General features: G+C 55.1%; 1 protein-coding gene across 1 annotated transcript; it reads right to left on the minus strand.

The window, feature by feature from the left end:
• Window positions 1-63: 63 nt before the first annotated feature.
• Window positions 64-21,551, minus strand: LOC120379699 (von Willebrand factor A domain-containing protein 5A-like). The gene is made up of 10 exons (XM_039497177.1): window positions 21,506-21,551; window positions 18,912-18,973; window positions 18,599-18,801; window positions 4,780-5,002; window positions 4,157-4,329; window positions 3,555-3,669; window positions 2,723-2,895; window positions 2,533-2,621; window positions 1,290-1,434; window positions 64-147 (listed from the first exon to the last, which is right to left on the minus strand). The coding sequence occupies exons 2-10, from the start codon at window positions 18,949-18,951 to the stop codon at window positions 64-66; spliced, it is 1,245 nt and encodes a 414-aa protein (XP_039353111.1). The 5' UTR covers window positions 18,952-18,973; window positions 21,506-21,551.
• Between the last annotated feature and the right edge of the window lie 3,555 nt (window positions 21,552-25,106).

Below are 25,106 nucleotides of genomic sequence, written 5' to 3' on the forward strand. Positions count from 1 at the left end.
GTTCACTTGGGGGTTGCTGGGGGGCAGGGTTAGAAGAGCACAGGTGGGGGAGCAGGTGCCCTGTTACCTGTGGGTCCCCTGGTGACGCTGCACCTCAGTGATGACGTCCTGGGTGTTCCCCACCTCCCCGTCCGTGAACACGAACAGCTGGCGGGGGAGAGACCCTGTCAGAGCCGGGGACCCCAAATCCCCTGCAGACACCCCCTCCCCATGGGAACGGGGGCAGCCCCCAGAAAGCCTGCCCCACTGACCCCTCTCCCAGAGACCCCTGACCCCATGAGACTCCCTGCATAGCCCTCTTCCTCCTCTCCCAGAGCTCTCCCCTGGGGGGGCTGACAGATGGGGACCCCAACCTTCTCCCCATCTCTAACTGTGACCCCAACCCCCACCTGTCACCTCTTCCCCAGCCCCTGGAGACACTAACCCCCCCAACTGCTGTGGGCATCTTTCTGGGAGCTCCCTCCCGACACCTCCCCCACGTGCCCTCCCTGCCCCCTGGCTGCAGGGCGCCCCCCAGAGCTGGGCGCAACACCCAGAGCTGCCCCCCAGCTCTATACAGAGATGCCCCTGCCCCAACTCTTGCCCAACATGCCCTGCTTACACCCCCAGGGCATCATCCCCCATCCCACTCCGAGCCCCCCACACCCTCAAAGCCCCCATCAGCTGCCCCCAGGGCTCCCAGCCCCTCTCCAAGTCCAGGAAGTTCAGGAACAGCCTCCTGAGGGCAGCAGGGGGCGTGAGCCATGGCAGGGAGACAGGTGCGGAGGGGCCTGCGATGGTACACAGCCCATGGCGACAGCTGGGGGGCAAACACCCCCCAGCTGCGGACAGGGCACTAGGTGTGGGGGGGCTCAGAGTTACTGCAAAGATCCTTCCCAGGGGCTGGCTAGGGTCTCGTCCCCACGCTTGGGGCTCACTGACCCCCATGTGTGGGGTGGAGGCTGGGGAAGGGACTTTCCTGCATCAGATGGGCAGAGACCCTGGGGGGATCGTCACCCTCAGCAGCCAGGGCCCTGGAGTAAATGGGGGGGGCTCTGTGACCCGACGTCTGTACCTCAGGGCTTGGGGGGTTGGTGACTCAGCCTCAGGGGCTGGGCCTGTCAAGGGGCTGTCACGGGGGGAGCGAGGGGCTGGGGCCAGCCAAGATCATCAGGATGGTCCCTTCTGGCCTGAAAGTCTCTGAGTTTAGTCCCTCCCCAACCCCATTTCCTTCTGACACCCCTCAACCCTCCTCAGCTCCCCCAGCCCCTCTCCGACTCCCTGGGACGCCCTGCAGCTGCCCTCAGCACCTGGCGCGGGTGCCCGTCCCGGCAGGGGCTGCGGTAAATGGCTTGTAGCGGCGCCAAGATCTCGGTGCCCCCCAGGTCAGCCTGGAGCTGCTGGACGCGCTGCAGGGACTTGGCCATGGTCTGTTGGGTGTATGCCACGCTCTGCCTGCGGGGGGCGCAAAGGGGTCAGGGGCCAGGACAGCTGGAGCCAAGGACACCCCAACCCCAGCCTGCCCTGCCCCCAACCCACAGACACCTCGACCCCAGCCTGCCCTGCCCCCAACCCACAGACACCCCGACCCCAGCCTGCCCTGCCCCCAACCCACAGACACCCCGACCCCAGCCTGCCCTGCCCCCAACCCACAGACACCCCGACCCCAGCCTGCCCTGCCCCCAACCCACAGACACCCCGACCCCATCCAGCCCTGCCCCCAACCCACAGACACCCCGACCCCAGCCTGCCCTGCCCCAACCCACAGACACCCCGACCCCAGCCTGCCCTGCCCCCAAACCACAGACACCCCCACCCCAGGCGGCCCTGCCCCAACCCACAGACACCCCGACCCCAGGCTGCCCTGCCCCAACCCACAGACACCCCGACCCCAGCCTGCCCTGCCCGCAACCCACAGACACCCGACCCCAGCCAGCCCTGCCCCAACCCACAGACACCCCGACCCCAGGCTGCCCTGCCCCCCACCCCCAGACACCCCCACCCCAGCCAGCCCTGCCCCCAACCCACAGACACCCCGACCCCAGGCTGCCCTGCCCGCAAACCACAGACACCCCAACCCCAGCCTGCCCTGCCCCCCACCCCCAGACCCCCCCACCCCAGCCTGCCCTGCCCCCAACCCACAGACACCCCGACCCCAGCCTGCCCTGCCCCCAACCCACAGACACCCGACCCCATCCAGCCCTGCCCGCAACCCACAGACACCCCGACCCCAGCCTGCCCTGCCCCCCACCCACAGACCCCCCCACCCCAGCCTGCCCTGCCCCAACCCACAGACACCCCGACCCCAGGCTGCCCTGCCCCCAAACCACATACACCCCCACCCCAGGCTGCCCTGCCCGCAAACCACACCCACCCCCACCCCAGCCTGCCCTGCCCCCAACCCACAGACACCCCGACCCCAGCCTGCCCTGCCCCCAACCCACAGACACCCCGACCCCAGCCTGCCCTGCCCCCAACCCACAGACACCCTGATCCCAGCCTGCCCTGCTCCCTAACCCAGCCAGCAAACACGCGCTTCCGCCGCAGACTCACGGGTAGAAGGACTCGAACCAAGACCCAAAGCCGTAGATGTTGAAATAACAGCCCAGGGGCAAACTCTTCAACAGCAGGACCAGGGTCTCCTGGGGACGGACAGACAGACGGAGTCACCCCCACAGGCCCAGCCAGCCTGAGCTGCTCCCCTCCACGGGCCCATCTAGCGCGGCCTCCCGCCTGGCCGTACCTTGGCGCTGTCGATGCGCTGGGATGAGCGGTCTCGGCCGTCCATGGGGCACTGCATGCTGCCGGAGCGGTCCAGCAGGAAGATGAACTCCCCGGCTGAGCTCTGGCCCGGCACCGCCTCAGGCAGGCTGGGCAGCAAGGTCACCATCACGGCCGGGTCGCCCATCAGGGAGCCTGCGGGGAGATGGGGCCAGCCCCAAATGGGGCAGACATGGGGTTGAGCCCTGTGAGCTGGTGAGAGCCCCCGACTGCCCCAGAGCCCCACCCTGCCCTCCCCATAGATCCCCCACCGCCCCCAGCCCCAGCTCCGCAGCGTCCCCCGACTCTCCCAGAGCCCCACCCCCACTCCTCTGACCCTCCCCCAACTCTGCCCTCCCCATAGATCCCCCACCCGCCGCAGTCCTCAGCGCCCCTGAGTGCCCCAGAGCCCCACCCCACCCCTGTCCCTCCCCAGATCCCCAACCAACCCCAGCCCCCAGCAACCCCATCTTCCCTGAGTACCTCCCCACTCCTCTGTCCCTCCCCCTGCCCTCCTCTTATGTTCCTCACCCCCCAAGTCCCTGCCCTCCCAAACCTGCAGTGAGTCCCAGTGTCCACCTGTTGACCCCCCACCTTCCCATCTCCAGCTCCGCCAAGGCCCCCAATCCTGTCCCCAACCCTCACTTGCCCTGATTCCCCCAGCACCACTCTGAGAATCTAGCCCTAGAACCCCCATTCCCCTACTATCCCCTTATTGCCCCATGCCCCCCGATCCCCCATCGCAGCCCAGCACACCCCTCCCCCACCCCATAGACACCCCTCTGCCCGGGGCAGCAGGGTGCAGGGGTTCCCACCTGGCTCCACTCCGGGCAGCCCGGCCTCCAGCACCGCGCTGGGTTTGTGCGGCTCTGCGTAATACACCAGCAGCTCCACGTCCTGGCCCCACGGGGGGGTCTCAGCTAGTGACACCTGGGGGGAGACAGACACCGTCACCTCCCCTCAGCTCCTGTGGGACTTGGCTCTTCCTGGAGGAAACACTGCAAACTTCTGACTTTTGTTTGGCTAAATCTTTCCAATTTGGGGGTCACATTCCCCCCCCCCCCCGCATTTTCGCCACTGAAAATCAAGGAGTGGGAAACTCCCAGAAAGTGAAGAGAACCACAGGCCCATCGAACGCCCGGGATTTCACCTCCACAGGCTGGTTTCAGCCCCACCAAGTTCTTCCCCAGAGAACTCAGGCAATTCCCCAGACTGACCCGCATACACACATTCTGGGACCAACCTCCCTGCCCTGCCCCAGAGCTCCCATCCCCCTCCATACTGCCCCCAGGACCCATGGCCAGATGGTCCCCTGGGACCTGCCCGCCCCCCAGCCTCAGCCCAAACTCCCAGCAACTCCCCCACGCTGACCCTCCCAGCGGGGATGGCTGGGACCCAGGTGTCCGGGTGAGCCTACCTGGGCGGTGGTCCGGTTCCCGGCCGTGTAGCTCAGGGGCGTGAGGGAGCAGTTGGAGAGCACGCGGTCGATGCCGTGGGGTGACTGCAGCGTGGCGCTCAGGCTCAGGGTGTAGGGCAGCTCCCCCTGGGGGACTCGCGGGACCCCCTGGGTGACGTCCTCCCCGTCCCACCCTGAAGAGAGACATGGGGTGTGGGCTGGGGGCTGAGAGAGCGGGAGGGTATTGGGGGCTGGCATAGCAGGGGAAGATGGGGGTATGGGATATTGGGAGGCATGGGGGGATATCTGGGAGCACCTGAGGGGCTGGGATAGTGGGGGATTTGGGAGTGGCTGGGGGGGTCACATACCCTGGAGCCGGGATTGTGGGGCTGGGGGGGCACTTACTGTGGGGCACATAGTAGTAGCCTAGGGGGGTGTTATGGGGCTGAGGGTCCTTGTGGGATACGTAGCAGGGGCTAGGGAGTCTCAGGGGGGCTACGGGCTCTGGGGTCACTGACTGTGGGGTATGTAGTGGGGAGTTGCGGACTATGGGTCCCACTGTGGGGTGCAGGGAGAAGAGCAGGGGATCTGTGGGTCTCACTGTGAGGCAAATGGGGGACACAAGGGGGATCTGTGGGTCTCACCATGGGGCGTGTAGCGGGGTCGCAGCACGGCTGGCAGCATGTAGCGGGCGGCTCCATCAGGTCCCAGCGGCAGCTCACAGACGTAGCGCAGGGTCAGCGCCGCCTCCTCCCCGGGGGGCAGGTTCCCTAGGGAGCAGCTGAACACGTCGCCCCCGGTCCCCTCCTGCTGCAGCAGGAATGAGCTCTGCCCCCCGGCCAACGCATCCCCATACAGCTCCTGCGCCTGCCGGAGAGACAGGGTCACCCTGAGATCCTACTGTCCCCAACAGCCTCCTGCCCCTGACAGCCCCCTGCCCTGCCCCCTGGCCAGCATGTTCCAATACAGCTCCTGGGCCTGCCGGATAGACAAGGTCACCCTGAGATCCCTCTGCCATCCCCCTGCCCTAACCCCCAGCCAGTGCATCCCCGTACAGGTTACTCCTGGGGGAATTCTACACCACTGCTCAAGCGCAGAATTCATGTCTGGCGCGGAATTCTTTTCCACCACAGAAAATACATTCTAGCCCGGAAGTGCTGCAGTTACCCCTGACCCTCCCCGCCCCAAGCCTTTGCACTGCTTCTCACAGGTTCAGGAAATACAGGTCTGCATTGAAATGTAAATGAATTATTACTCAAAGTTATGTATGAGTATGCCTACTTACAGACACCATCGCTGACGTGATTATATTGTGTTATTTTGACAAATAAAATACGCAGATTTTATAGAATTTTAAAATATTGTGCACTGAATTTTTTATTTTTTGGCACAGAATTCCCCCAGGACTAACAGGTCCTGTGCCTGCCGGAGAGACGGGGTCACCCCAAGATCCCCCTGCTCCCTTTCCCTTTCCCCCAGCCAGCATGTCCCCATACAGCTCCTGCGCTTGCCCGGGGATACAGGGTCACCTCAAGATCCCCCTGCATCCCCAAATCTCCCTGCCCATCGAGATCCTCATGCCCCCTGTGTCACTGACAGGCCAGCTCAGATCACAGCCTCTCTGGCGTATCAGAGGGGTAGCCGTGTTAGTCTGGTTCTGTAAAAGCAGCAAAGAATCCTGTGGCACCTTATAGACTAACAGACGTTTTGCAGCATGAGCTTTTGTGGGTGAATACCCACTTCGTCGGATGCAAGTAGTGGAAATTTCCAGGGGCAGGTATATATAAGCAAGCAAGAAGCAAGCTAGAGATAACGAGGTTAGATCAATCAGGGAGGATGAGGCCCTGTTCTAGCAATTGAGGTGTGAAAACCAAGGGAAGAGAAACTGGTTCTGTAATTGGCAAGCCATTCACAGTCTTTGTTTAATCCTGAGCTGATGGTGTCAAATTTGCAGATGAACTGAAGCTCAGCAGTTTCTCTTTGAAGTCTGGTCCTAAAGTTTTTTTGCTGCAGGATGGCCACCTTAAGATCTGCTATTGTGTGGCCAGGGAGGTTGAAGTGTTCTCATAAGAAGAACATAAACATAAGAACGGCCGTAACGGGTCAGACCAAAGGTCCATTTAGCCCAGTATCTGTCTACCGACAGTGGCCAATGCCAGGTGGCTCAGAGGAAGTGAACCTAACAGGCAATGATCAAGTGATCTTCCTCCTGCCATCCATCTCCATCCTCTGACGAACAGAGGCTAGGGACACCATTCTTACCCATCCTGGCTAATAGCCATTTATGGACTTAGCCACCATGAATTTATCCAGTTCCCTTTTAAACATTGTTATAGTCCTAGCCTTCACAATCTCCTCAGGTAAGGAGTTCCACTAGTTGACTGTGCGCTGCATGAAAAATAACTTCCTTTTATTTGTTTTAAACCTGCTGCATATTAATTTCATTTGGTGACCCCTAGTTCTCGTACTATGGGAATAAGTAAATAACTTCTCCTTATCCACTTTCTCAACATCACTCATGATTTTATATACCTGTATCATATCCCCCCTTAGTCTCCTCTTTTCCAAGCTGAAGAGTCCTAGCCTCTTTAATCTTTCCTTGTATGGGACCCTCTCCAAACCCCTAATCATTTTAGTTGCCCTTTTCTGAACCTTTTCTAGTGCTAGAATATCTTTTTTGAGGTGAGGAGACCACATCTGTACACAGTATTCGAGATGTGGGTGTACCATGGATTTATATAAGGGCAATACTATATTCTCCGTCTTGTTCTCTATCCCCTTTTTAATGATTCCTAACATCCTGTTTGCTTTTTTGATTGCCTCTGCACACTGCGTGGACATCTTCAGAGAACTATCCACAATGACTCCAAGATCTTTTTCCTGTCTCGTTGTAGCTATATTAGCCCCCATCATATTGTATGTATAGTTGGGGTTATTTTTTCCAATGTGCATTACTTTACATTTATCCACATTACATTTCATTTGCCATTTTGTTGCCCAATCACTTAGTTTTGTGAGATCTTTTTGACGTTCTTCACAATCTGCTTTGGTCTTAACTATCTTGAGCAGTTTAGTATCATCTGCAAACTTTGCCACCTTACTGTTTACCCCTTTCTCCAGATCATTTATGAATAAATTGAATAGGATTGGTCCTAGGACTGACCCTTGGGGAACACCACTAGTTACCCCTCTCCATTCTGAGAATTTACCATTAATTCCTACCCTTTGTTCCCTGTCTTTTAACCAGTTCTCAATCCATGAAAGGACCTTCCCCTTTATCCCATGACAACTTAATTTACATAAGAGCCTTTGATGAGGGACCTTGTCAAAGGCTTTCTGGAAATTTAAGTACACTATGTCCACCGGATCCCCCTTGTTCACATGTTTGTTGACCCCTTCAAAGAACTCTAATAGATTAGTAAGACATGATTTCCCTTTACAGAAACCATGTTGACTACTGCTCAATAATTTATGTTTTTCTATGTGTCTGACAATTTTATTTTTAACTATTGTTTCAACTAATTTGCCCAGTACCGACGTTAGACTTACCGGTCTGTAATTGCCGGGATCACCTCTAGAGCCCTTTTTAAATATTGGCGTTACATTAGCTAACCTCCAGTCATTGGGTACTGAAGCCGATTTAAAGGACAGGTTACAAACCTTAGTTAATAGTTCCGCAACTTCACATTTGAGTTCTTTCAGAACTCTTGGGTGAATGCCATCTGGTCCCGGTGACTTGTTAATGTTGAGTTTATCAATTAATTCCAAAACCTCCTCTAGTGACACCTCAATCTGTGACAGTTCCTCAGATTTGTCACCTACAAAAGCCAGGTTTTTGTATATTGCCATTCCTAATATCTGATTTGTGTCCATTTATCCTTTTCCTTAGAGACTGTCCAGTTTGGCCGATGTACATAGCAGAGGGGCATTGCTGGCATATGATGGCATATATAACATTGGTGGATGTGCAGGTGAATGAACCAGTGATGGTGTGGCTGATCTGGTTAGGTCCTGTGATGGTGTTGCTGGTGTAGATATGTAGGCAGAGTTGGCATCAAGGTTTATTGCATGGATTGGTTCCTGAGCTAGAGTTACTATGGTGCGGTGTGCAGTTACTGGTGAGAATATGCTTCAGGTTGGCAGGTTGTCTGTGGGCGAGGACTGGCCTGCCACCCAAGGCCTGTGAAAGTGTGTGACCATTGTTCAGGATGGGTTGTAGATCCCTGATGATGCGCTGGAGGGGTTTTAGCTGGGGGCTGTATGTGATGGCCAGTGGAGTCCTGTTGGTTTCTTTCTTGGGTTTGTCTTGTAGTAAGAGGCTTCTGGGTACACGTCTGGCTCTGTTGATCTGTTTCCTTATTTCCTCGTACAGGTACTGTAGTCTTGAGAATGCTTGGTGGAGATTTTCTAGGTGTTGGTCTCTGTCTGCGGGGTTAGAGCAGATACGGTTGTACCTCAGTGCTTGGCTGTAGACAATGGATCTTGTGGTGTGTCCGGGATGGAAGCTGGAGGCATGAAGGTAGGCATAGCGATCGGTAGGTTTTCGGTATAGGGTGGCGTTAATGAGACCATCACTTATTGCACCGTGGTATCTAGGAAGTGGACCTCCTGTGTAGATTGGTCCAGGCTGAGGTTGATGGAGGGGTGGAAGCTGTTGAAATCGTGGTGGAATTTTTCCAGAGTCTCCTTCCCATGGGTCCAGATGATGAAGATGTCATCAATGTAGCGTAGGTAGAGAAGGGGTGTGAGTGGATGGGAGCTGAGGAACCGTTGTTCCAGGTCGGCCATAAAAATATTGGCATATTGTGGGGCCATGCGGGTGCCCATAGCGGTGACACTGATCTGGAGATATATATTGTCATCAAATTTGAAATAGTTGTGTGTGAGGATAAAGGCACAGAGCTCAGCAACCAGTTGTGCTGTGGCATCATCAGGGATACTGTTCCTGACAGCTTGTATTCCATCAGTGTGTGGGATGTTTGTGTAGAGAGCCTCTACATCCATGGTGGCTAGGATGGTGTTTTCTTGAAGGTCACCAATGCATTGTAGTTTCCTCAGGAAATCAGTGGCGTCACGGAGGTAGCTGGGAGTGCTGGTAGCATGGGGTCTGAGTAGAGAGTCCACATATCCAGACAGTCCTTCAGTGAGAGTTCCAATGCCCGAGATGATAGGGCGTCCAGGATTTCCGGGTTTGTGGATCTTGGGTAGTAGATAGAATAACCCTGGTCGGGGCTCTAAGGGTATGTTGATTTGTTCTGGTGTTAGTGTAGGGAGTGTCCTGAGTAGATGGTGCAGTTTCTTAGTGTATTCCTCAGTGGGATCTGAGGGAAGTAGCCTGTAAAATTTGATATTGGAGAGTTGTCTGGCGGCCTCCTTTTGGTAGTCAGACCTGTTCATGATGACAACAGCACCTCCTTTATCAGCCTCTTTGATTATAATATCAGGATGGTTTCTGAGGCTGTGGATGGCATTGCGTTCTGCACGACAGGTTGTGAGGCAAGCGATGTTGTTTTTCCACAATTTCTGTCTGTGCACGTCGGCGGAAGCATTCAATGTATAGGTCCAGACTGTCATTTTGACCCTCGGGAGGAGTCCATGTGGAGTTCTTCTTCTTGTGCTGTTGGTGGGAGGGTAACTGTGTATCAGTGCGCTGTTCAGTGTTGTCCTGAAAGTATTCTTTGAGTCGGAGACGGCGAAAGTAGGCTTCCAGATCGCCGCAGAACTGCATCATGTTGGTGGGGGTGGCAGGGCAGAAAGAGAGTCCCCAAGATAGGACAGATTGTTCTTCTGGGCTGAGTGTGTGGTTGGATAGATTGACGATATTGCTGGGTGGGTTAGGGGTACCACGGTTGTGGCCCCATGTGGCAGGTAGGAGTTTAGACAGCTTACAGTCCTTTTTCCTTTGTAGAGAGGTGAAGTGAGTGATGTAGATCTCCTGTCTTATTTTAATGAAGTCCGTTTGTATGGAAGTTTGGTTATTGATGAGAGTCTCCAGGTTGGAGAGCTCTTTTTTGATGTTTTCCTGTTTGCTGTATAGGATGCTGATCAGGTGGCTCCTCAGTTTCTTTGATAGAGTATGGCATAATCTCTCACTCTGGTCTGTGTAGTATGTAGATACCAGTGGATTTTTTACCTTTAGTCCATTAGGTATGATGTCCATCCGTTTGCATTTGGAAAGGAAGATGATATCCATCTGTATTTGTGCAGGTTTCTTCATGAGGTTGATGGATTTCCACTCCATACGGCTGAATGCAGTGCTTTGCATGGTGTCAAGTATCAGAGGGGTCGCCGTGTTAGTCTGGTTCTGTAGAAGCAGCAAAGAATCCTGTGGCACCTTATAGACTAACAGACGTATTGGAGCATGAGCTTTCGTGGGTGAATACCCACTTCGTCGGATGCAAGTAGTGGAAATTTCCAGGGGCAGGTATATATAAGCAAGCAAGAAGCAGGCTAGAGATAACAAGGTTAGATCAATCAGGGAGGATGAGGCCCTGTTCTAGCAGTTGAGGTGTGAAAACCAAGGGAAGAGAAACTGGCTCTGTAGTTGGCAAGCCATTCACAGTCTTTGTTTAATCCTGAGCTGGTGGTGTCAAATTTGCAGATGAACTGAAGCTCAGCAGTTTCTCTTTGAAGTCTGGTCCTAAACCAACCGACCGCTATGCCTACCTTCATGCCTCCAGCTTCCATCCCGGACACACCACAAGATCCATTGTCTACAGCCAAGCACTGAGGTAAACCGTATCTGCTCTAACCCCGCAGACAGAGACCAACACCTAGAAAATCTCCACCAAGCATTCTCAAGACTACAGTACCCGCACGAGGAAATAAGGAAACAGATCAACAGAGCCAGACGTGTACCCAGAAGCCTCCTACTGCAAGACAAACCCAAGAAAGAAACCAACAGGACTCCACTGGCCATCACATACAGCCCCCAGCTAAAACCCCTCCAACGCATCATCAGGGATCTACAACCCATCCTGAACAATGATCCCACACTTTCACGGGCCTTGGGTGGCAGGCCAGTCCTCGCCCACAGACAACCTGCCAACCTGAAGCATATTCTCACCAGTAACTGCACACCGCACCATAGTAACTCTAGCTCAGGAACCAATCCATGCAACAAACCTCGATGCCAACTCTGCCTACATATCTACACCAGCAACAGCATCACAGGACCTAACCAGATCAGCCACACCATCACCAGTTCATTTACCTGCATGTCCACCAATGTAATATATGCCATTATATGCCAGCAATGCCCCTCTGCTATGTACATCGGCCAAACTGGACAGTCTCTAAGGAAAAGGATAAATGGACACAAATCAGACATTAGGAATGGCAATATACAAAAACCTGTAGGAGAACACTTCAACCTCCCTGGCCACACAATAGCAGATCTTAAGGTGGCCATCCTGCAGCAAAAAAACTTCAGGACCAGACTTCAAAGAGAAACTGCTGAGCTTCAGTGTTGCATCGCAGGAGAGCATGGACAGAGTCTGACAACCCATGTGATCATAAGCAGAGAGTTCTTTATTCATTTCCAGCATGCTCTTATATACAATTATGGCAAGCAATCAGACAGTTGCTAATTGGTTAATTAAATTTACACAGCCGCAGCTGTAACCCCATAGGGTAATTATCATCCTACACACCTGTTTGACTTATCATCCTATTTACAGTTAGCTGGCCGATGAGAACGGGCCCAAGGCCAGCCCTTACACACAGTTCCCAGCGTAATCGGCTCGTCCCAGAAGCCTAAACAATCTCAGCATTTCACATTCTATTCCCACACCTCCCCGCTCTACTCAAAATCAAAAAAGAAGGGAAAGAAAAAAGGGATAAAAACATTAGCAAAACATTTCCAACTTATAACAACATAACACCACAATCTATCACAAGCCAAAATTAAAACTTTATAAAGCCAACCTATATAACCATGCAATTCTTAACATAACCCCAACAACAACAAACAAAAACAAAGCACAACAAATAAATGGTGTAAATTCTACAGGATTCCCCCCTTCTCTATACCACACCAACCTGTGGCAAACTTCTATTACCAAATCATCCCTCAGATGTCAGGTGATCAAACTGACACTGAGGGGGGGGGGGTCCTAGAAAAAACACAACATAAACCACATAAAACGCAAAAAACAATTCTGGCCAGAAAACAAACAAACAAACAACACAAAACAAAACATAAAACACATAACATAAATTTAACTCTGTAAATAAATGCATGGTATATCAAGTACTAAGCAGCTAACATCCATATTCCTCAATTATCTAAAAAACAAAAAACATGTCTACCGCTACTGGGCAATCAATAATTACTAAAAACATACAAATACCTCTATAAATCAAACATGTATCAATAGAATCAATTGCTAATACAATAAAATTATGCATAATCAAACAATTACAAACTAATATCTTGGCAAATCACCATATCAAATATTCTCCCGAATATTTGAAACTCCCAAATTTATGCTTAATTACCTTGGCTATCTACTACACCCTCAAGAGTGTCCAGCCCGCTTTCCAAGCCTTATCTGTTGCCTGTCCGCTTGGGCCCGATCCTTACTTCCTTTCCAAATTCTCTGTCTGTTGCCTGCCTGCCTGGGCCCGATCCTTTCATGGACACTAACTTATTCCACGATCAATTAGCTAGGAGGGTGTACCTTTTAACTAGCCCCCACCCTTCTCTAGTCTTCTGTGAACAATTATCTATACTTTCCCACCGTGGGGGCCACATTCTCATGCATATAACTTTAATAACAACATTTACTTTCCATCTATCTATTTTAATATAGGCTACAACTAATATCAAACAATCCTACAACTACACATAACACAAAACATACAAAAATCTAATAAGGCTAACAACCCAAAACCATACTTCCAAATTACCTAAATTTATATCTAATAACCTACAACTCCCCCCTTTGAGAATACTCAATAAGCCTTTTGGCTGAGTGTTCTCAAACTTCAAAAACAAAGGTAACCAAGCTCCAGAGAGCCGGGGCAAGTAATGGGGGGGCAATCAATCATTACTTAAAACACACCAATACCCTATACATTCAGGCAAAGCAAAAATTTATCTCAATTAATAAATCATTCAGGGAGGATCAAACAAAAAGAATCCTGGCATAGCAAACAAGCAACTATCCTCCAGGGGCCCAGGTTGTGTACATCTTGTGGCTCTTTCAGACATTCCATCCACCATTGCAGCAGACATCTCTGATACTGACACAGTTGCAATTGCTTCACTCCTACTGCTTGCAGCCTCAAATCCCGAATGAGCAGCGGTAATATCGTGGACTAGTTCAGGAAATAATATTTCAGGCACTGCTTCTAAAGGCTTTAAAATTTCAGCCGAGGTTTCCATAGGCGTTACAGTTTCTGCAATGATTTGTTCTTCAATTGCTGCAGCTGTAACAGGCACAAATGTTTTTTGAGCCCCAAAGCTTTCAATACTAAAAATGGGTGAGCCAGTATCTGCCAGCTGCACAGCTAAACTCTCTTGCTGCACTGTAGTTGAATAAAATTTATCACCGCTTGCAAGTTCCAATTTTCCAGATTCAAACAAATCCTTTTCCACTTCCGTCCTTAGCTCAAACTTGGTTTCCTCTCGCTGATTGTCATTTGAACTTGTCGCAGTCAGTAGAAATGTTTGTTTTGCTTCCATAGGCTCCTCTTCGTCTCCCTTTCCACACACAGGCAGTTCCTGAGGACACATGTCGCTCTGTAGAGGGGCCCCATTTACAACTGCCCCTGGGCATTCTGATACTAGGTTAGATGGCGCATCTCCTACATCATTCTGCATGGGGGCCTCAGCATGGATTGTTGCCTTATCCGTCTCCTCAAACATAGCGGCCCTACCACATGCCTCAATCATCTCCATCAAGGTCGCGGTCTTGGGCAAGGTGGCTAATATACGGCGGCAAGTGGGATTTGCATTCTGGGTGGCAAGATCAAGTCCAACTGCAGTTCTGGCCTCTGACATCAGATTAGGAGATCTATCAATAGCCTCGCGAAGGCGATCCAAGAAGGTGGAATAAGGTTCCGACGGGCCTTGCATAATTTTAGCGTAGGGAGGGACCGGCTTTCCCATCTGGGGCACCGCTTTAAAGGCAGCCAAAGCCAGTTCCTGCGACTGCTGCAGGATCCGGGGATCGAGGCGGGCTTGCAAATGCGGGTCAACAAAGCGGCCGGCTCCCAAAAGCATATCAGTAGTGGCCACGCGCCGAGGATCATCGTCCGACAAATCCAAATTGCGGACAAGAGCCAAGTCGACCCTCTTAGCCCAATCATCTTTCCACAACAGTTTCTGTGTAGGTGTAAGAAGCATATCAGCTAGCTTAATCGCATCGTATGGACACATTGCTTGTCCAGCAAACACCTGTTCAATGATAGACTGTACATACGGATTATCTAGTCCATAAGCCATAATCGATTTCTGCGCCTCACGGATCAACTTCCAGTCCAAAGGAGCCCACCGCCTATGGTTAGGATGTTGAGGGTCTGGCGTAATTACCGGAAAGGCCTCAGGTGTCAAACCTTCAAGGATGGCTTCCCTTATGACCCCATGCCAGCGCTGTACAGGGTCCGGAGGGTCCCCAATTGGAGGGTCCCCGGGGCCAGACGGGGCGAAAGGGCGAGTCGGATAAAAGCGCTCGTGAAGATGCGACCGCGATGATCCAGGTGGAAAACCGTGCAACTGGTCCAACTTGTCACACATATGCTGCAGCTGTCGACCCTGGCGCTCCATCTCCTTATAGAAGGCATCAGACTGAGTAAACTGAGTAAACGTAGTCAAATCGGGATATGGCTTAGATGGCACATGTTCCACCCGAGCCTTCTCTGCTTCCCCGCATTCGTGACACCCCCAGGTCCCGTGGACATGGCATGGCTTTGGAGGGGGTGCATACGGCAAGGCTGTCTCCATAGGCTCGGGCGTATCGGGGGGTAACGGGACCGTAACAGGATCAATCATGTCAGGGCCAAGGGCCACATTGGAGGGCAGTGGAACCGCAGCAGGGGCAACATCATCCATGGAGAAGGGGTCGGAAGCCAAAGGTATCACCGTGTCCTCACCACCGAAAAACTCTCTGGCTCCAACCGGCAACACAGAAGGCATTCCGGGCGTTGGGCGGCAGAGCTCAGAAAGGGCCGCCTGCACTCCTGCCTCGGCCGCGAGAGTTTCTACTATCTCCTTCGTCTTATTCCATACCGGACTCAGGGAGAAGGCCTCCTTATCGCCCTGAGCCACCGACTTCCAAAGCTCGGAGCCTAACCGCTCCCAAACAGTTTTATCAAATATTGTATTTGGTTTAACGAAAAGTCCCCTTCTCTGTCCCCACCGCAGCAGACGGGATAACATATCAGAGGGGAGCTTTTCTCCCTGCCGCTCCGCGATGCGTATCAGATATTCATGCACCGTTCTTTCTTCTGCTGATGCAGCGGTTCCCATGTTAGCTGCTCACCTCTGGGCTCGGGTGCACCTCCCTTTTCAGACGCCCTGCGGCTGGCCGCTCGACACTGAGCTCAGGTGCGCCCTTCTTTTCGGACACCCTGCGGCTCCTAGCCGCTCGACACTGAACTCAGGTGCGCCCTTCTTTTCGGACGCCCTGCGGCCGCCGCTCGACACTGAGCTCAGGTGCGCCCTTCTTTTCGGACGCCCTGCGGCTCCTAGCCGCTCGACACTGAGCTCAGGTGCGTCTCCTTTTCTTCCTGCCGGGTCAGGCCACCGACACTATCCTCATTCAATTTCGCATCACGTCGGGGTCACCATTTGTTGCATCGCAGGAGAGCATGGACAGAGTCTGACAACCCATGTGATCATAAGCAGAGAGTTCTTTATTCATTTCCAGCATGCTCTTATATACAATTATGGCAAGCAATCAGACAGTTGCTAATTGGTTAATTAAATTTACACAGCCGCAGCTGTAACCCCATAGGGTAATTATCATCCTACACACCTGTTTGACTTATCATCCTATTTACAGTTAGCTGGCCGATGAGAACGGGCCCAAGGCCAGCCCTTACACACAGTTCCCAGCGTAATCGGCTCGTCCCAGAAGCCTAAACAATCTCAGCATTTCACATTCTATTCCCACACTTCAGTTCATCTGCAAATTTGACACCAGGTTAAACAAAGACTGTGAATGGCTTGCCAACTACAGAACCAGTTTCTCTTCCCTTGGTTTTCACACCTCAACTGCTAGAACAGGGCCTCATCCTCCCTGATTGATCTAACCTCGTTATCTCTAGCTTGCTTCTTGCTTGCTTATATATACCTGCCCCTGGAAATTTCCACTACTTGCATCCGACGAAGTGGGTATTCACCCACGAAAGCTCATGCTGCAAAACGTCTGTTAGTCTATAAGGTGCCACAGGATTCTTTGCTGCTTTTACAGTCTCTGTAGCATTTGCTTGGGTGTGAATGTCAGAGAAGGAAGGTACTGGCTCACTCATACAGGAGACCAGTTCCCAGCAACCCAGTGGTTTTGTTTTACCTGTGTGGTTCCTGGGACTTCCCTCCCTGTTCTCAGCCTCAGATCTAAAGACTGTCTGGGTGCCAAGAAGAGGAGATGTCTGATGTGCAAACTGCACGGAATCAAAGGAACTAAACCCATCCTGTGCCTGCAGCCTGGGCACTGCACACAAAGAAACACGCTCACGTCTCAGCATGAGTCAGCCATGGAAAACCTCCAGAGCCAGGCTGTGCTGGGCACACTTGCTGGACGTCCCTGCGGGCAATGAGCCCTAAGCCGGGATCCGGGGAGCAATCCTGTATCTCTGCACGGATGGCTTCTGCCAGGGGAATCCCGAGTGACGGGACAGAGCTCCTTAGAGTCCATCTAAGGAACCCGGCGAGCCTTAGGGACCACTGGCAAATCCCTCCGCCTCTGCTCTCCCTTGCTCTGCAAACTGCGACTCACCTGGCCCGTATTTTACCTGCTTGAACCTCTCCACAGCTCATTTCTTCCTCTTGGCTAACAAACCTTTCATCGTTCACTAGAGAACCTGGCTGCAGTGCTGTCTTTGGGGAGAGCCTGAGCACCCACAGATACCGGGGCAGAGCGACCCACCCTTTGGGTTTGGAAGAAACCTGACGGGAGGTGAGCTGGCGTTTTACTACCCTCCTGCCCCAACGTCCAGCCTGGCCTAGAGATGGAGGGGCTGGTGAGGGGGCTAGCCGGGGCTCCGTGGGGAGACTGACAGTGCGAACCAGGAGCTCACGTCGGGCGCTGGCCAGATGAAACCCCAGGATAGAGACGTTCAGCAGGTAGGGGCATCTGCTCTGTTTTCTGATACTCGGCCCTGAGACTGGCACTCTCAGCTGTGAGCTGCTCCAGACAGCGGGACACCCCAACATCCTACTGCCCTGCCCCCCGTACAGCTCCTGCAGGGAGAGAAGGGGTCACCCTGACATCCCCCTCCCCTGCCCCCCGTACAGCTCCTGTGCGGAGAGAAGGGGTCACCCCGACATCCCCCTCCCCTGCCCCCCGTACAGCTCCTGCAGGGAGAGAAGGGGTCACCCCGACATCCCCCTCCCCTGCCCCCCGTACAGCTCCTGTGGGGAGAGAAGGGATCACCCCAACATCCCCCTCCCCTGCCCCCCGTACAGCTCCTGTGGGGAGAGAAGGGGTCACCCCAACATCCCACTGCCCTGCCCCCATACAGCTCCTGCAGGGAGACACGGGGTCACCCTGACATCCCCCTCCCCGGCCCCCCCTACCGCTCCTGTGGGGAGATATGGGGTCACCCCGACATCCCCCTCCCCTGCCCCCCATACAGCTCCTGTGGGGAGAGAAGGGGTCACCCTGACATCCCACTGCCCTGCCCCCCGTACAGCTCCTGCAGGGAGACACGGGGTCACCCGACATCCCCTCCCCTGCCCCCATACAGCTCCTGTGGGGAGATATGGGGTCACCCGACATCCCCTCCCCTGCCCCCCGTACAGCTCCTGTGGGGAGAGAAGGGGTCACCCTGACATCCCACTGCCCTGCCCCCTGTACAGCTCCTGCAGGGAGACACGGGGTCACCCCGACATCCCCCTCCCCTGCCCCCCATACAGCTCCTGTGGGGAGATATGGGGTCACCCCGACATCCCCCTCCCCTGCCCCCCATACAGCTCCTGTGGGGAGATATGGGGTCACCCTGACATCCCCCTGCCCCCTGACATCTCCCTGCCCTGCCCCCATACAGCTCCTTCAGGGAGTTATGGGGTCATACCGACATCCCCTGCCCCTTGACATCCCCTGCCCTGGCCCCCGTACAGCTCCTGCAGGGAGAGATAGGGTCACCCCAACATCCCTCCGACCCCCCCGACAGCCCCCTGCCTCCTGGCCAGCACATCCCCATACAGCTCCTGTGCCTGCTGGAGAGATGGGTCACCCCAAGATCCCCAGTCCCACCCACAACCCCTCTCCCCCAGGACCTTTGCCCCCCCGGTACCTGTTTCTTCTCGTGGAGCTGGGCCTCGATGCAGGCGCCCCCCAGGCGGGCCTGGAAGGCGTAGATGGCCGCCTCGGCGTCCACGGGGAACACGAACACGGCCTCCACGGGCCCCGGCTCCTCATTCCTGTAGAGCAGCTCACAGCCCACGTCCGCCACGAAGCCTCGGATCAGCACCGTCACCGAGACGCTGCGCAGGGGCACTGCAGGGAACCGGGTCATCAGCCAGGGGGCCCCCATGGGTGCTGGGGGGGTGTCACTCAAGGGCACCGGGCCCCTCGCAGCCCCAACCCCGACCCCAGCCCTGACTCACCTGGCTTGTTGGAGCCAGTCAGGAGGCCGCACTGCGTCATTTCAACTCTGGGGTCGGGGGATCTGTGCAGGGGAAGCGGGGTGAGATACAGGATTCCTATGAAAACTGACAGGCACAGGGTGCCCCCCCCCCCCAGCAATGGCTCCGAGACCCCAGCCCCACCCCCCTGCTCAGCCAAGTCCTGTGGCAGGGAGTCCCACAGACGTATGGGGCCTAGCTCAGAGATCACAGTGATGGCGCCTATCAGGGCCCCCCTCCCCGCACACGGTGCCCCCCTCCCCGCACACGGTGCCAGCCAGCGATGGGGGGTGGGTGGAGAAATGTAGAGGGTGGTGTATGGGGATGTATGGATGGGCGGACAGATGGAAGGAGGGAAGTGGGGATGGACAGAGCACGTGGGGGACTGAGGATGGACGAACAGACGGAAGGGTGGGGGTTCAGTCAGAGCACAGGGGAGGGGCTAGTGGTTAGAGTGGGGGGAGGCTGGGAGCCAGGACTCCTGGGTTTTATCCCTGTCTCTGGGTGGGGAGTGGGGACTAGTGGGTTAAGCCGGGGGGGCATGGAGCCAGGACTCCTGGGTTCTATCCCCAGCCCCTGGGTGGGGGCCCCTGGAGCAGTGCCAAGCTGCAGGGAACCCAGGTGGGTCACTGGAGGGTTGTTCACCCAGCTCGGGTATCACCCTGCAGAGAACAGAAGAGGTTTCCAGAGCGGCCGTTCCAAGTGGGGGGCGCTGCTATTTACCTTCACCTGGGGCTGCCATGAACCCCCGGGCTGAGGCTGCGAAGTCCAGCCCTGGCCACAGCTGGGGGCTCCTGCTCCCTGTCCCAGAGCCGGCTGGCCTGGGCCTGGTGGGAGTGAAAGGCCGGCAGCAGGCTGGGTTCTCCAGCAGCAGGGTGCGGGGGGGTGAGGCACACCAGGGCTGCCATGACCAAGAGGGCTCCAGAGACCGAAGTTCCCTTAAGCTGCATAGCCATGCAGCTGGCTACCAAGGGCCGCACAGGAGCTGCCACGGAGAGGTGCCTCTCCCTTGGCTCACTCCCAAGCTGCTGCAGGGAGAGAGGGCTGCGGGGAGACCTTTCTCCCAGAGCAGTCTGCACCCAAAACCCCTCATCCCAGGCCCCACCCCAGATCCTGCACCTCCAGCCAGAGCCCACATCTCATCCTGCACCTCAACCCTCTGCCCCAGCCCTGAGCCCCCTCCCTCCAACTCCTGATCCCCGGCCCCACCCCAGAGCCTGCACCCCCAGCCAGAGCCCACACCCCAACCCTCTGCCCCAGCCCTGGGCCCCCTCCCACACTCTGAACCCCTGGGCCCCACCCCCACCACACATCACCTCCATATTGCTGCACATAACAAAATTCATTCCACACATGCAGGTAAAAAATTAGAGGGAACATTGCTCCAGACCCCAGTCTCGGAGCCTCATGTCACCTCGCCGCCGCTGGGCCAGCTGGAGAATTCCCAGCTCCAAGGTCGGACGGAAACGTTGGGATCACCCGGGTAACCCACATGCCCGGGAGGGCCTGGAATGAACTCTTGGGGAAACTGAAGCCCAACCCCCTCCATCCCGCATCAAATGCTGGCTGCCAAGGAGGATCCACCACAGCCCCGGGGGAGCTGTGCTAATGGCTAGTTACCCACATGCAGAAACATGCGCCTTCCTTCCAGTGCAACCTCATCTGCTTGCCACCCCTAGCCCCAGGTCAGTGCCAGAGCAGGGACTGCTACCTGCCGCATCCCAACAGAGCAGGTATTCACAGCCGGGGGCCAGGCACCTCTTCGCCTGCTCCAGGGTAAGTGCCACAGACCAGGAAATGGCAGAGGCCCCAGGAAAGGCTCTGGTGGGGAAGGGAAGCTGGTTCTTTGTCCCTGGGATTTAACCCTGATGCCTAGTTCCCAGGCTAGAGAAAGGGAGTCGGCGTGAAAGCTACAGCAATTCACTGGCTGCAGCTCTCGCTGCTGCAGTTGCTTCTGGCAGAGTGCCCGAGGCTGAGTCACTGTGCTGAGAGGTGTGGTCTGAGCGGGGAACAGGCCCCTAGCAGCCCCCAGAGCCCGTGGGGAGCAGGACAGAGTCAGCCGGGTGCCACGGGGATGGGCAGCAGGAGATCCATGCAGGGAGAAGTACAAAAAGGAACAGAAAGGTGGGAGGGTGCGTTGGAAACAGGAAGGTTTAGGAGTCACGTCCTTCCAACCCCTGCCCCGCCAAAAAACCCTGCCCCTGCACACAGGGCCCCCACATCCAGGGAGGGGAGACTCTGTGGGGGCAAAGCCCCAAGTCAGGGGGATGGGCCCACATCGGGGGCTGGGGGTAAGGGGGATCCCAAGACACGGGAGGAGGACAGGACCCAGAGAGGCTGGAAGGGGCCCCTAGACCCAGAGAAGGGGAGACCTGTGGACCCAGAGAAGGGGGGACCCGTGGACCCAGAGAGGATGGAGGTGACCATGGACCCAGAGAAGGGGAGACCCATGGACCCAGAGAGGATGGAGGGGACCATGGACCCAGGGGACAGGACCAGGACAGGCCACCCATGGACCCCAGGAGATGGTGCTCTGGGGGGCCCGATCCCACGGGCCCAATCTGCACCCCTGGTACCTTCCCTCTCGATCCCCGTGCAGCGAAGCCTTGAGTCAGCTGGAAGCCTTAAGTCAGCTCTGCCTCCCGCCAGGGAACATCTGCAAACTCCCCACCCTCAGCTACTGCAAACCAGGGGCCGTCTGCAAAGTTCCACCCACCCACTGGGAGCCAGGGACCGTCTGCAAACCCTTCGCTCCACAAAGCCCGCCATGTGCCGGTACAGTGCCACTCAGCCTTTCCAGACGGCTGTACCCCCTTTCGGGAGTCTGGTGTGTCTGGCGCACCCGCAAATTTCACCTCACTTAAAACCACTTGCTTGCAGAATGAGACATAAAAATGCAAACGTGCCCCAGCACACTGTGGCTGACCTGCTCCTTTCTACCAGACAATTAGAAAATAAATCAGTTGGAATATAAATCTCGTACTGACATTTCAGTGTACAGTGTATGGAGCAGAACAAACAAGGCACTGGCTGTATGAAATGTTTGTTTGTACTGACTTCACTGGTGCTTTTTATGTCGCCTGTTGTATAAAATTAGGCAAATCTCTAGATGAATTGAGGTAACCCCTGGAAGATCTCTGTGTATCCCCCATGGTAGATGTACCCCTGGTTGAGAATCGCTGTGCTAGGGCATGTCTCAAACTGCCCACCCCACACACACACACACACACACTGAATTGAGGCTAGGGGGTGACTCCAAACTGCCCCTCGCTCCTTCCTGACCCTTGCTGCCCTCTGGGAGCCATTCCACTGGCAGGCCTGCTGTGCATCCCAGCTGTGCTGCCTTCCCCAAGGAGGATCCGACCTGCCAGACACGCACGACCCCCTTCATGTGCACCCAAAGCCCGGCCCTGGGTGGGCAGCAAATCTGTTTGATGACACTAAAAATCACAGTGTTGATCCCCAGGCCACCCTGGCCTCATTACCCCTCAGCTGTCATTTGTCAGACACAAGGTGAAACAAAACTCTGGAGGGTAAAATGGATTTGTATTTTTTATTTATTTATTTGTTGCTATTTCTGACACATTTCATTTCAGACTCTTTGGCACATGCTCCCTTTCCTCCCCCCTTCCGACCCCCAGTAAGACTCACCATCCCTTTGGGACTCATGACCCAACTCCTGAAGCAATGGGCTCAGGCTTTCTGCAAACTCAGGCAGCGTTGATCACACTCGGGGCAACTCTCTGCTCTCACAGCTCAGCTGGCTGGGAGCAGCAGGGGCCTGTGGAAAGCCCAGGAGCTGCAAGCAGACAGAGGCTGCAGGAACGTGTTCTGCAGTCACTGCCGGGGCCAAGGGAGGCATGTTTGGGGCTATGGAGTGGAGTCTGTGGTTACTACCTGCCTGGGAGGAGGGAGTCTGAGCTGGCAAATCCAGAGTGGGGAGCCAGAAAGGCCCTGGGGGAAACAGTGGGGGAATGAGCTGCGGGTGTCCCCCGGGAGCTGCAGTGCAGGAGAGTGTGCCAACCGCTGAGCTGCGGGTGTCGCCCTGGAAGCTGCCATAGGGAATGGCTAAGAGGAGCCATTCAGCAGAGAGTGAGCAAGTGACACTGGAGCCTGGTGCCTCAGAGCTCCCTGGGGACGGGAGAGCAGTAACCTGTCCCCTGACTAGTGAGTTATTGATCCAGAGTGAAACAGCTCCGGTTGGAGCCTCCCTGGGTTAGCCCAGAGCTCTGGGTTCGGGTTTTGCAGCCAGGTGAGAGGCCCACGCTCCCGGCCTCTCTCCCCAGGCAGCAGGGCAGGGAGCTGAACCGGGGCGAGTGCTCAAACCCTTGGGGTACAAGCCATAAAGAGACAGCTGGAGCTCAGAGCGCAGCCACTGGATCCGGCATCGCAATAGCAGCTTGGAGCCTCCCCCTCGGGCTGGACGTGGGGCTGAGAGCCTGGGCACCCACCGGAGGTGCAGGGCCTGGGGCAGAAATGGAGGTGCTGTAGGGACCCTGACAGGGAGATCACAGGGCTCGGCTGCAGCTGAGTGGGGTTTGGGTAATGCCGGGGGAGCCTGAACATGGGACATCAGAGTTGGAAGTGGGAGTTGGGCACCTCTGTCTGAATGGTAAGATCCTGTGCCGGCCCCAGGCAGAGTTAAAGGCATTTGGGGGGATGCTCTTCGTTTCCTGGCCGAATGGGTTTGCATTTCTTTTCAGTGTCACAGTGACAGGGAGTCTCAAGACGTGTTGTGGGGATCCCGGCACCAGCCATGGGATATTTCTTACCCCGCAGGGATAGGCACCTTCCCTCACCTTGAACTTCACCCTCATGGAGCTTTCTGCCTGGCGACCTACAAAGAGCCTGGATTCTGCCTGCCCCCACCCAGCTCCTGGGCTCAGAGGTGGGGGTTTGGCCCGCCCCTAGATGCCGCTTCTCTGTCCCATTACAATACTGCTGTGTCCTCGTTCCAGGAAGGCTGGAGGTTCCCAAGCTTCAAGGGGGCTGACACCCAGTTCCCAGGTATCTGAATGGGAATCATACGTCCACATGGCGAAGGTGCTTTGGAGATCTCAGCCAGAGATGATTTTCCAAGCATCAAGTTACACTGCGCTGCCCCTCAGGTGAGCAGGGGCAGATTTTCTGGGCCTGGCTGCTCATTCTCCTGGTGGAGCAGAGACCACTGAAGGGTTGTCAGGGATCCTCACAAATCTACATCTAAAACGTCCTGCTAAACCTTGCCCTGCATCTGCCACCTGCCCCACACATGCTCCCTTCTCTCTGGAGCTCCTCCTGGCCCCAGCCAGCCGCCTCAGCGTCTGGGTCCAGCTGCTCTGCCCCACCAGAAAGCCGGAGCTGGGAGCGCTAATCCACCCGCTCAGGGCTGGTGGTCCCTGACCCTGCTGGGAACCCAGTGCCCTGGGCAGCCATGGAGAGCGCGGAGCCCCGGGACCCCAGCCAGAGCCAGGCAGACAGACAAGCCACTGAGACAAACTTAGGGAAATCACTTGTGACCGGATCCCCAGAGTGCACCCTGGGACTGTGGGACCTCTGTGCTCCCTTCACTCACTAATCTGGGTTGTCCCTCACAATGCTTTACTGTTGACAAGCAGCAACCCCTCCAGGTGCTATCATCACTCAGCACAATGGCATGTGAAGCTCCACACCCAGCTAGATTGCATGAATGCCCCCAGAGCCACTCACAAATCACAGAGAGAAAGGCACCAGCCAGATTCCCTCAACTCCCAGCCTTGTACCTCAGGAATATACCATCTTGCACTTCTCAAGACCCTTTCTTGAGCAATGCAAATTTATTAATTGGTTCACCACTTCATCAATGGAAAGTGGACATACACCAGCCTTTGTAACCAGAGCAGATTTACTAACCACTTCAGGCCAACTCCCTGGTAAGGACAAACATTAGAATAAGTTTATTGATTACAAAAGATGGATTTTAAGTGATCATAAGTGATAGGCAAAAAGTTAGAGTAGTTACCAAAATAAAATAAAATATAAGTGCCCAGTCTAAACTCTCAACCCTATTAGATTGGGCAACATCTAGAGTAAGCAGTTTTTCTCACCCCACTGGATATTTCAGGTTGGTTACAGTATTTTATGCACAGGCTTTTCCTTGGTAGTCTGGGAACCAGTCTCTTCAGCTCCAGCATTCTCGATGCCGTAAGTGTAGGTGGA

Source organism: Mauremys reevesii, linkage group 13 (genome assembly GCF_016161935.1).
Source record: "Mauremys reevesii isolate NIE-2019 linkage group 13, ASM1616193v1, whole genome shotgun sequence".
Classification (NCBI taxonomy): Eukaryota; Metazoa; Chordata; order Testudines; family Geoemydidae; genus Mauremys; species Mauremys reevesii.